Source organism: Corvus brachyrhynchos, unplaced genomic scaffold (genome assembly GCF_000691975.1).
Source record: "Corvus brachyrhynchos isolate BGI_N302 unplaced genomic scaffold, ASM69197v1 scaffold99, whole genome shotgun sequence".
Taxonomy (NCBI): domain Eukaryota; kingdom Metazoa; phylum Chordata; class Aves; order Passeriformes; family Corvidae; genus Corvus; species Corvus brachyrhynchos.
The window spans coordinates 867,551-878,670 of NW_008239778.1; the positions used below are offsets into that span (position 1 = coordinate 867,551).

General features: G+C 42.5%; 1 protein-coding gene across 1 annotated transcript in view; it reads right to left on the bottom strand.

Annotated features, from left to right (window-relative positions):
- Positions 1 to 766: 766 nt before the first annotated feature.
- KCTD7 (potassium channel tetramerization domain containing 7) overlaps positions 767 to 11,120 on the bottom strand; it is a 12,477-nt gene continuing 2,123 nt past the window's right edge. Inside the window, exons 2-5 of the mRNA XM_008640343.2 lie at positions 10,719 to 10,911; positions 9,887 to 10,056; positions 8,717 to 8,895; positions 767 to 7,218 (exon numbers count right to left, since the gene is read on the bottom strand). Coding sequence (XP_008638565.1) covers positions 6,842 to 7,218; positions 8,717 to 8,895; positions 9,887 to 10,056; positions 10,719 to 10,862 — 870 coding nt within the window. The 5' untranslated portion in view covers positions 10,863 to 10,911 and the 3' untranslated portion in view covers positions 767 to 6,841. The remainder of the gene's footprint in view (positions 7,219 to 8,716; positions 8,896 to 9,886; positions 10,057 to 10,718; positions 10,912 to 11,120) is intronic.

Here is an 11,120-nt window from a genome sequence, read left to right on the forward strand (position 1 = left end):
GGCCGGGTTCGGCGCTGAGCGGCCGCTGTGAGGGTCAGCGGGGCTGTCACACACCCGTGCTGCTCGTGTGAACGCATCCACAGTCCTTTTCCTCAGCTTCTTGTTGTCTGTCCCTCCCAGCGTAGCGAATTCCCACGCTGCAGCCTCCCTTCCTTCTCCACAGCCCGCTGCAGCTCCTCAGGGCTCCAAAAGCCGGGCCCTGGCTCCACACGAGCACCCCAGAGCTGCCTTTGGGCTCTCTGCAGTAGGGAGCTGAATATCCGCTGCTATTTCAAACTCCTGTTTCCACGCTCAGTTACACGGTGCTGGGTGCTGGTTTCCATGTCTTTTACCCACCCACACCTCCCCCTTTTTTTTTCCCCCTCAGCACGGACATTCCCCTATGAGACAGACGGATAGAAAGGAAATTACTTAAGAAACAAGGGGGAAATTCTTCTTCTGAACACGGGCAGGTTCTTTTTGAGCGTTGCACAATCCCAGCAGCTACTGGGACCGTCCCTGTGCTCTGTCACAGGAATGGGTGGGCAGGGAAAGAAAGATGGAATTGAAAGCACTGGAATGATCTGATGCCGGAGACAGCGCACACTGCACAAGTGGCATCTGCTCGGGAAGTGATGATAAACGACTAAATGCCATTAAAACAGCCTGGGACAGAGATTCGTGTCTTACTTTTCGTTTGCAGTCAGGCAAAGCACACTGAAATGCCAGGGAAGGTGAGGAAAGGCACTGCAGTGGCTGCAGACCAGATGAGCCAGAATTCCAACAGTTTTCAGTATCATAATTTTTTATTGCACAACACAACTTTTATATTCACATTTTCTTCTATGTGTTTTAAATAAAAACCATATAGACTATATATTACCTGAACTGAAAAGTCAAAAGTATTAAGAAATAATACACTGCAGTACTCACAGTATTGAACATCACACGTCAACATAATTATTAACAAAACACATTTGGAGATAATTCCAAACCCTGATCGTTAGCATCCAGGCTGGATTTTCAAAGGCATTACGGGTTACAATGCATAGACACATATAATTTATAATTCAGCAAAACAAAATCCATTTATAAAAGTCACAGTGAGAGTGGAGGTAAACTTATACTAAGCTTGTGTAAGTAAAATAACTACGAACTGCTGTTCTGGAAAGTGATTTCCAGTTAGAGAATTATATACAGGAGATAATAACAGAACAGAGTTATCCTCTGAAATCAGCTTATTTGCAGAAAGGTAATGAAAGACCGGGTTGGTTTTTTTCATAGCCCAAAATTTAGAAGTATCCTGGGTCCTCTGTGCTGTGTGTGAAAAACCTGAAAACATCTTCAGGGCTCAGTAATGCCAACCACAACCTAAAGCCAGTGGGGTCTGTAAATTGTCCAAAGTAAAGCAGTCATTAAAAGAAGCAAAAGAAATATATTCCAGAGTTTATAATGAGTTAAGAGATCATTTTTTCTGTGCTGTCTGCTCTGAAATCTTCCCTTACCTGCCAGGCAGTTGTGTCCCAAGTGATTGCTCTGCTTTGCCATGCAGAAAAGAAAGATCCAGCTGTGACATAAAGGTCCTCTAAACCAGATTCAAGCAGTGTGACCCTGCAGCCACCTCACCCATCACTGCCGCATTCCCCGTGCAATCCACAGCCACTGGATTTTCCTTTCCTCTCCCAGAACCACTGCACGATGAACTTACACAGAAATGGGTGAGTGGTGGAGGGCTCACACAAACGGGGTGGATGTTCCTGTGCCTCCCAACACAAGAGCTGAAACCAAACACAAAGAACAACTCTGCAATGGGAACAACCAGCTCTGACAGGAATTTTTCCCTGCTGCCACTTCCATCATCTCCCTCATCATGTTCCCTGTCATCTCTAAACAACTAGCAGTGAGGATAAACCTGGCAACGAGGGCTCCCAGAGCTTGCAAATGCCAAATGAAGCTAGAAAACCATGACCTTTAATTATATCAGTGATTAGCTTTTTAGGGAAAAAACCAGATGAGGGATCATGCAGCTATCCTTCAGCTCACAGCAAGGCCCTCAGCCCCCAAAATACTGCTTAGGCTGAATACATATATCCTATGTAAGTGCTTAAAAGAAGTAAGAGTTTGCACTTCTTAACAGTCATTAGGAAGAAAAAATAAAGCAGAAGGGTGAAATTAAAGTGATTGTGCTCTATGTTAGTTTAATCCATTTATTCAGGTATTTTTGAGAGTAGTAGGATTTAATAAATAAGATTCTTTAGACACTAACAGTCACCATACTGCAATATTAAAATATCAGTTTAATAATGAGTTTAAAATAAGCTGGCAAACAAATCTGAGGGTGCAGCAGAGAAGAGATAAATTTCCTGCACATGGAATTGTAGCCGTGAAAGGTTAGAGAAGGGGGTGAGGACCACGGGGGATCCAGCTGGAGTCATTAACTGGGAATGTTCAGCCCAGACACCTCATCTCCTCCTACACTCATCCAACAGAGGGGGTGTGGGGGAGTGGGGATCAGGATCTCAAAGTTTTCCTTTAGAGGTAGTGAGGATTGTCCCCGGGCATCACACTGCAGAAGGAATTCCCTCCCACTTCCCTATTTCCAAAAACCAGTGCTCAGTGCACAGGACTCACTGGAAATCAGCTCACTGGGCTTCAGGTTTCACTGGGAAAACTCAGATACACCAAAAAGCTCAAATAAAAGGACTGCCCAACCTCTGTATCAGAAAACATCCACTGCACCAACTCAGAGGAGATCAGGGCTTAACAAAGCCATCAGAGCAGTTTAAACTATCCACATCCTTCAGTTTGCTGGAATTTTAACAATCCCTCAGCAAGGCCAGGTTTAGCTGATCTGCAAATCAGCTCATTCCTCATGACAGGAGGGTTTGAGTTTTGCCTTCAAGGACTCGAGAGCCAGACCCTGTGACCACTTTGACTCCAAGAATGGAGCCTGGAGTGGATTAAGGAGCTCTGATTCTCCTCATCACTCACTGTGGACAGCCAAGAAAGATTCCTGGTTTTCCTGTAACCTTAACAGCCTTTGGGATGGGTGATTTTACAAATGAGGGCAGGAGATACCTAAGGCATGAGCTGGCTTATCACAAAACCAGTGTTTAACTCAACCCTTATCACTCTTGTTAGATTCAGGAGAGATTATTACACAACTAACAACAAAATCTCAGAATTATTCACGTTAACAAATCCAGGTATTTGCATATATTACATCATGAGGTGTCTCCCAAGCAGACTCCCTAAAACTTAAAAAAATCCCTCAAGAGGGGGTGATGCAGAAATTCTTGCTGCAATAATTGACTGCTTTTGTTATTAAGGTAACTAAACCTGAAGTGCTTCCAAAAAAAAAGAACTCACATCCTCATCAATGCAGAAGCTGATCCCTCATTACAGGTTAAAATAAAAATTAAACTGTAGTTAAAAATCCAGCATATGCACCATAAGGATCTGTTCATGGCTCAAAGGCTTCCCAGATCGAAGCTGGAGGCACCTTCACTTTCCTCTGAGGAGGATGGAAGTTCAGCAAGGAGTATTTCAGATTCCTGTGCAGAATATTGGGTATTCAAGTTAAAAGTCTATACCAAGTCCAAAAGTTAATTTTAGATTTTTTTTTAAACTCTTGAGATCAACAGCCATGAAGTGGCTGCTGTGCATAAACACCTTTTCATGTCATTTTTGAGTGCTTCATAAAGAAGGGTAATTTTCCTTTTTTTTATTTTCCTATTCTTTATTTTCCTTTTTTCCCCTCTTCCTATTTCACAAGCATAAAACAGATGCAGAAACATTTCATGTGCTGTGGAATCAGCCAACTCACTTCATGTGAGACCCCCCTTTGTTCCCTGTTAAAAACCACTCCACAGGGGATATAAAGGAAATGTTAAAAACATTGGTCTTGTCATGTTTTTGTTCACACACACGGAGCAACGTAAAAAATAGTTAATAATTCTCATTTTAAATAAATATCAACTGTTCCACCATTCCCCCAATATTCAATATTGATGACAGGAGACCATTTACTGCTCACACACACAGGGATTTGGGAGTGTGGGAGTGGAAAAGTGGCAAAAAAAGCTAAGGGAGCACAGAAAAATGTTTTAGCAAAACTCTGGCCTGCCCAGATATAAAGAAAAGTCCTAAATAAAAAAAAAAGGGAAGAAAAAAGGAAAAAAAAAAAGCAGTATTCCATAGTTTAATGAGCCAATTCTATACAAAACCCATCAGTCCTCTCAAACATGGATTTAGTAGATCAGCTACTCACATTTTTTTGTTGCAAATGTAGAATTTCAAACGCTACAGGCCCAGAAAAGAGAAATCAATCATGTTACATAACCCAGTTTTTAGATGACACTCCCCTGCCATCCACCTGCACAATTCTTCTGCTTCTGCCAAAAAATGAGCACAGGTTAGGCAAGAGCAGCTCAATCCTTGTAAACAAAGACTGCTTGGAACCATTAAAATGTTGTTAACCTGCACAAATCCCAAATTCCAGCACTAATTAAAGCATGTGGGCTTAAATCCATGTTTTCCTTTCCAGTATTGCACTTAATGTCTTCAGGAGGATGAGAACTTCGATTAAGACACAGCTGATACAGACCAAGATTTTCATTTTCTCTTTTTGGTTGGGTCACCTTCCTTAATTATTGAAGCAATGAACAGGAAAAAGTTACAAAATCCCAACGTGTGCATATAAAGAAGTAACAAAATTGACTGAAACAGGAATTTTGTCATCACAGCTTCTCCTGAACAACAGCAGGAAAATTCCTAAAGCCAAACCAAAAAACACACTGTGAAAAACAAATTGTGATCCATTTCTGCAAGGAGTGCTGGAATCCAAACCAGAGTTCTGTAAATACATTTATGGGAAGTGGTAAAAAAAACCCCACTGAAAATCCCAGTAAAACTGCAATTCTCATTGTAATCTGAAAATCTGAAATTTTAAATCTGTAAATCTGAAAATCCGGAACTTAAATATCTGAAGTGCACAAGCAGCCAGAACTTTGTGAGGCTCAGATTTAAGATGTTATTTAATTTTATAAGAAATTGTGGTTTGCAGTTTGAGATTCCTTGGGAAAAAAGAAAAAATGTAGGCAGCAAAGCAGCAAAGAAACCAAGCAAAGCTTCCTCTCATTGTAGAGAAACTTTAGTCTCAGCTTAACTTTTAATTTTGGGTTGCCAAACACAACTGCAAGAACTTGTAAAACCAAGGCCATTAATTCAGGCAACAATTGAAACAAACTTAAATTTAGATCCAAATGTGCAGAACTCCCTCTGTTCAGATTTATCTCTGGCCTTGAAACTCAGCACAGTGATCCCTGTGAAAGGAAACACTGCAGAGATCAGCAGGGAAACGCTCACCTCAGAGAGACAATTTCATTCCTAAATTCAATACCTCAAAGGGTGACGAGGCAAAAAAAGGGTCTCTTCTTTTGCAAGACAATTTGATCCTAAAGTTCTTAGAGTTATTCTAAAAATTACCTCAGCTAACTGAGAATTTTGATCTCTGTCATTAATGTTTCTTAAGGATTTTGGTCAAAAGTTGAATTAAGCAGTATTCTTGGATTAATTAATCCAATGGAATGTAATATGCAAATATTTCCTTTTCCTCTCTCTTTAAGGTTATTTTGAAGCCCCTTCAAGTGGGTTGAGTTTTCTGTACCTCACAAAACAATAAGATTTTCAGACTTTTCTCCATTCCAGTTTTGGGCTGAATTCAGGAATTAAAATTTGGGATGTGGTTGCTCATGTCAGAAGTACAAAAATTACCTTCTGAAGAAAATATAATTCTGCAGTGGCTGCCTCTTCCAGCATGGAAAGAAGTTTCCTACTGCTTTAGAGTGGAGAAATATTTGAATATCAAGGTTGAATTTTCTTTTTCCACTATGACACCAGGAGGGGTCAACAAGAATGATAAAATTAAGATTTAATTGTCCAAAGAAGGTGAAGTGAAGGAAGCACTTGTCTAATATCATCTGACTTTAAGTCTAAAATAAAGTTTAATATCACAGAATGTAAAAAGAGTCAGTAATAAAATAATATACATTAAATATTCCTCTCACTACTGCTAATAGGAACATACATACAGGGTTTTCTCATTTACCAAAAGCCTTTGTAAATGACCTGATTCTAAAGAGCTTTTTTTTTGTAGATATTGTAAACATTTAGAATTTCTAAGGCTAAAAACAGGCACAAGTCTTCCATGAACAGTTATTATTCCTAAAAGCATTAAGGAATATATTCCAAATCTGCTATTCCTTTTGATAACAATGGAAATAATTGAAGTGTAACATTATAATTCACAATGTAGATTCTTAATTAAAAAGAAATACAGCTTAACCCTGACAAACAATTAATAATATATAGGGAATACTCCTTTTTTTGTTGTTGTTTTTTTAATTATCTAGTACATCAGAATGACATTTCCAGAATCTTTGTGCTGGGTACGACTCAAATTTTATAAAGTGGTAAAGTTGAAGGAGGAACTAAAACATTTCTAAGAGGGTAAAACTGAAACGTCAGCTTTAGTAGCACCCCAGATTCCCACCAATGCAGGAAAAAAATCTGCAATTCCATCCTGAAGCCACGTAGTTGGTGGCACCTTTGAGCAGATGTTCAGACACTGCCCTCCATCCTTCCCATGAGGTGATTTTGTTTTGTGCCTCGTTAAGGTACCTGAGCCAACAGTCTGATTTCGGGCTGGTTTTTCAAGTTTCAAGAGGTTTTCCCAACTCCTGCACCAGGTTCCCTTTGCTGCCAAGCAGGCTGATCCCAAGGAATGTGAGCAGCAATGCCACTGCCAAGAATCTTTGTGTCCTCTGGAAGTCCTTGCATCCCTTTGCTCTGCCACCACAACTCACCACCAGGTGATCTTGAACTCGTAGATGGGGCGCTTGCAGTAGTAGTGGTTGATGAGGTGCTTGTCGCACACGCCGATGCACTGGTGGTCCACGGTGATGCCGCGCGCAGCCAGGTCGGTGACAATGCAGTGCAGGAGGTCGTAGACATCGGCCACGGCCTCCCAGGGCCCGAAGGACACGTCCACCTCGCAGTGGTGCTCGAAGAGCTTCGTCTCGCTCTCGCTCCGCTCGAAGCGCAGCGAGTTGAAGTGGGGGCACTCGTAGGGAGTGATGGGCATCTCCTCTTTGAACACACACACCTTCAGCTTGGCAAACCTGGCTTTCCTCTGCATGGCTCGCAGCTTGGCTATCTCGATGATTCGCTCCAGATGGTCTGAAAAAAGAAAAGGGCAAAGACTCGAGAATTACAACAAAGCACCAAGGAAAAGAGATCAAAAGCAATTGTTTCACGTGAAACATTTCACTGCAGTTATTCTCAGTGTGGTATTGATGCCATGAAGATTTTTGCCTTTTCTTTTATACCCCTGTTATACCTTTTTACAACTTCTGTATTCCCAGTGCTTTTTGCCTACATTCTTGGACTTGTTTGTCAAGCTGAGAGACTCAACATTTTAGAAGCTTCGTAGCTGGGGATCAGTGTGCCCCAGAGCCCAAGGTCCTCTCCAGAACACATTCTGTAAACCAAGATAGAACCATCCAGGGGAAGGTTCCTTGGGGAGGGGGGCTCACTTGAGCCTCTCATTGGGGAATCTTGGATAGATCTGCTAATTAGTAAAACCTATAAGGTTATACACGATGTTGGGAGGACACACACACTCGGTGGGGTGCATCTCGGTGCATATGACCTGGACGTGTGCACCTAAGGATCCTTAAAATAAATACCAAGGTAAAATCCCTTTTCCCCTTCTAACTGTGTATGACTCTTGATTTTAACACCAGGAAAAGGTATCAGCATTAGCAGCATGTAGCAAAACATAGAAAATTCAAATCAAGCTCAGTTATCTGGTGAACTTGGTGGCCTTAAGTTTATTCAGCTGCAAGTTGTCCTGGGTTGCAGTGTATTCTATTCCCATCCTCAGGAGCTGTTGAAACCAGGTGGGGCAGTGTTTCCTTGCCTCCTCCCCCCAGACTATCTTTCTGTTAATTGCCCATCATTGTCCTGCCGCCTGACTCATGGATAACTCCCTCTGGACTACCTTCTGTTAACAAGCCTAATCAACACTTGGCCTCATGACTCATTACCCCATTGTGAGATGCTCCACCCAGAGGGAGGAACCAAGCATCCCATCGTGGATATAATCTGAGATTCTGAACACCAGAGACAACCCTTCCACTGGATTTCCAGAGTACAGGAGCCACACAGCCACCACTGGACCTTCTGAGGAAGAGCAGACCCTTTTTCCTACAGGATCACCGCTTCAGAGGACTGCAGCCACCATTCTACCAGACTGCTACCACCACCCTGCCTAACAGGGACTCAAGTTGTATCTTGACTCTGTCAGTTTGAACCACTGTTTTCTTTTAGTTTTTTTTCCTTTTCTTTAATTTCCCCATTAAATTGTTATTCTGACTTGGTGCCTCCCACTGGTTTGTTTTCAAACTGGTACACAAGTCCTGACAAAACAAATACAGACAAACCCTCTCATTTAATAATATTATGGCCTAATCTTGCTCCCTTTTAAGCACAGAAATCCACACCCTGGGATGCAGCAGGATGTGGAGACCTCAAAGATCCAAACAGCATGAAAAATACAAAATAAACTTCCCAGCTGCAATGGGATTAGTTTGGGAGCTGAAAGCAGATGGAAAGCACGAGGTATAACACTGGAATCCCACTAGAAGAAACAGTCAGTGCTACTTTGTTTATTTACCTTTGTAATATGGCATTAGGCCCAGGAAAGCTTGTCTAACTTTTTCTCCTTTAAGAGGCTGGATATCCTCTAGATTGTCTAGCAATGGTCCTATGGAATAATACTGAGCTTCCTTGTACACTGACCTCACTCGTTCTCGTGGGGGCAGGTCACCAGATCGTAGGAAGTTTAGTATGTCTCTGAAAAAAGGGCAAAAATATCATTAACAAACACATTTCTGCCAAAACTCTTGCAGATGGGAAAGGAGAGGAAATGCTGGATATTCATTGTTTGCTCTGTTGAGACAGTAACTGAAATAAATGATCCATATTCCCAACATTTGTTTGTAAAACCGTTTGCCATGTTCAGGTTTCCAAGCCATCATTTCACATTTTGCCTCTCTGTTGATGTCAAAACTCATTTGAAAAAATATCAGTGTATTTTAAACAAAACATTCAATGTGGAGGAAACCATTTATAACACAGAAGAGGCCACAGTGTTTCATGGGAAAGAGACTGTAGTCACTGCATTTCAAATGCAAGGTGTGCTGTGGGCAAAGACCCAAACCCATGAACACTGATTGCCTTTATTAGCAATCTCACCCCAATTCAAACAGAGCATTAGTAATCATGGTTAGTTTAATTAAAAATGAAATAAAAGCTCAGCACTTAGGAAGAAATCCTGGAGGTGATGGAGTATGGCGCTACCAGCAAAAATAATTTAGAAAAAGAAGTTCTTTAAGGCTTGTGCTTTTTTTTAGCATTTATATCCTATTTAAAGACTGAAAACATCATTCTTTTAACTTTGTAAGAATCCTAGATTCCTTCCTCCCATTCCCTCTTCATTATAAACACTGAATATCAATAAAAACCCAGTGTTGTGCAAAGGAGTTTCCTACGTAAAGCAACACCAAACACTTCTTTAAACCATCAAAACAACTTGATACCTTGAAAGGAGGTACTCTAGGGGAGACACTGCACAAATTCAAAGCATTCCTTGTTTTGCCTTTCCCACTGCACAACCACCAAAGAGTTTTGAACTGCAATTACTCCTGTGATACTTTGAAGGCGTGTAACATTAAATGCTGCACAAATATGATTTAACTCTGAGGAAAAAACCTGTTAAAAATTAGTTTAAAAATAAGTTTTCGGTAAGAACTTTCCAAGGTTGTCCTGAGGACTCTGTACATACCCAAAGTAGGTGCCATCCCTGTCGATGAAGTACCTGCCCTCAGCATCTGTGGGGATGTAGTGCCTGCCACTGAACATTGCTGCCAGCATGGTGTCCTCGTACCTCCGCAGCGTGGACAGTCTGGTGGTGAAAAACATCCCTCCCACGTTCAGTGGGACAACTTCTGGGAACTGCAAAAGCAACCAGGACATCAGAAAGGAGCCTCGAGTCCTCTGCAGGTGACAAAGGGCACAGCTTCCAAAAGACACTTGCAGTTTGCCACCAGGACAAATGTGTGGTTCCTGCCCCACTGCCACAAACCAGGGAGCTTTGAGGGGTAAAAACTTGGATGCTTTGGCTTCTGGGAGGAATCAGGGAATGGTTTAATTGTAGCTGGGAATCTGAAACAGCAGAAATCACTCAGCTGGAATAGCAGATATTTGAGGTGGCATTTAATGCCTCCTCTTGGATCTTTTGGGGAAAGGAAAAAACAAAACAAAACCCCTTACACAGAATCAAAAGGGAGGAAATCTCAGGTCACCCTTGGGACTTGCACTCTGCTGGTTCCTTTAAACAACCAGACTATACAATAAACTGAAAAAAAAATCTGTATTTATTTACATCAGGCCTAAAATCTTACTATCACACCCCAGGATGCCATCAGTACCAGAATAAACACTTAACTGCATGTCTCAAGTCCAAACCTGGATGGAACTTGTAAATAAAGCTGCCCAGCTACTCAGATAAATTCAAGAGACTTTGTTTTATTCAAACGTGGAAAGTGAGCCGGATATCCACAACGAAATCCTGAGCAGCGGGTGCTGATCATCCCCATCCTCAGGTGAGCCCTTACCTGCTGAGGCAGCAGAGGTAGCGCTTGTCCTGCCTGGGTGGCGGTGGGAGTGGCCGGCTCTTGGAAATCATCCTCTGCATCCGAGCTCGACATGGCATCATCCGGGTTCGCACTCACTTTGTTCTGCCCCGTGACTACCACCATCCCTCTGGCTCTGGGGAGCAGCTCTGCTGGGTAGGAGGCCGTGGCAGTGCTGAAGGGAGACCCAAATTAATTACCCAAATGACCCGAATCACCGGGGCGCTCCCCGCAGCCCAGGAGCCCGCAGCGGCCGCGTCCCCCCGAGCGTTCCCAGCGGCAGCGTTACTCCCGGGAGAAGGATGGTGCAGGGACGCCGAGCACCCCGGCGGAGGGCTGGGGGCAGCAATGCCGCTGGCACAGCTGTTTCAATGCCCTCCAGCC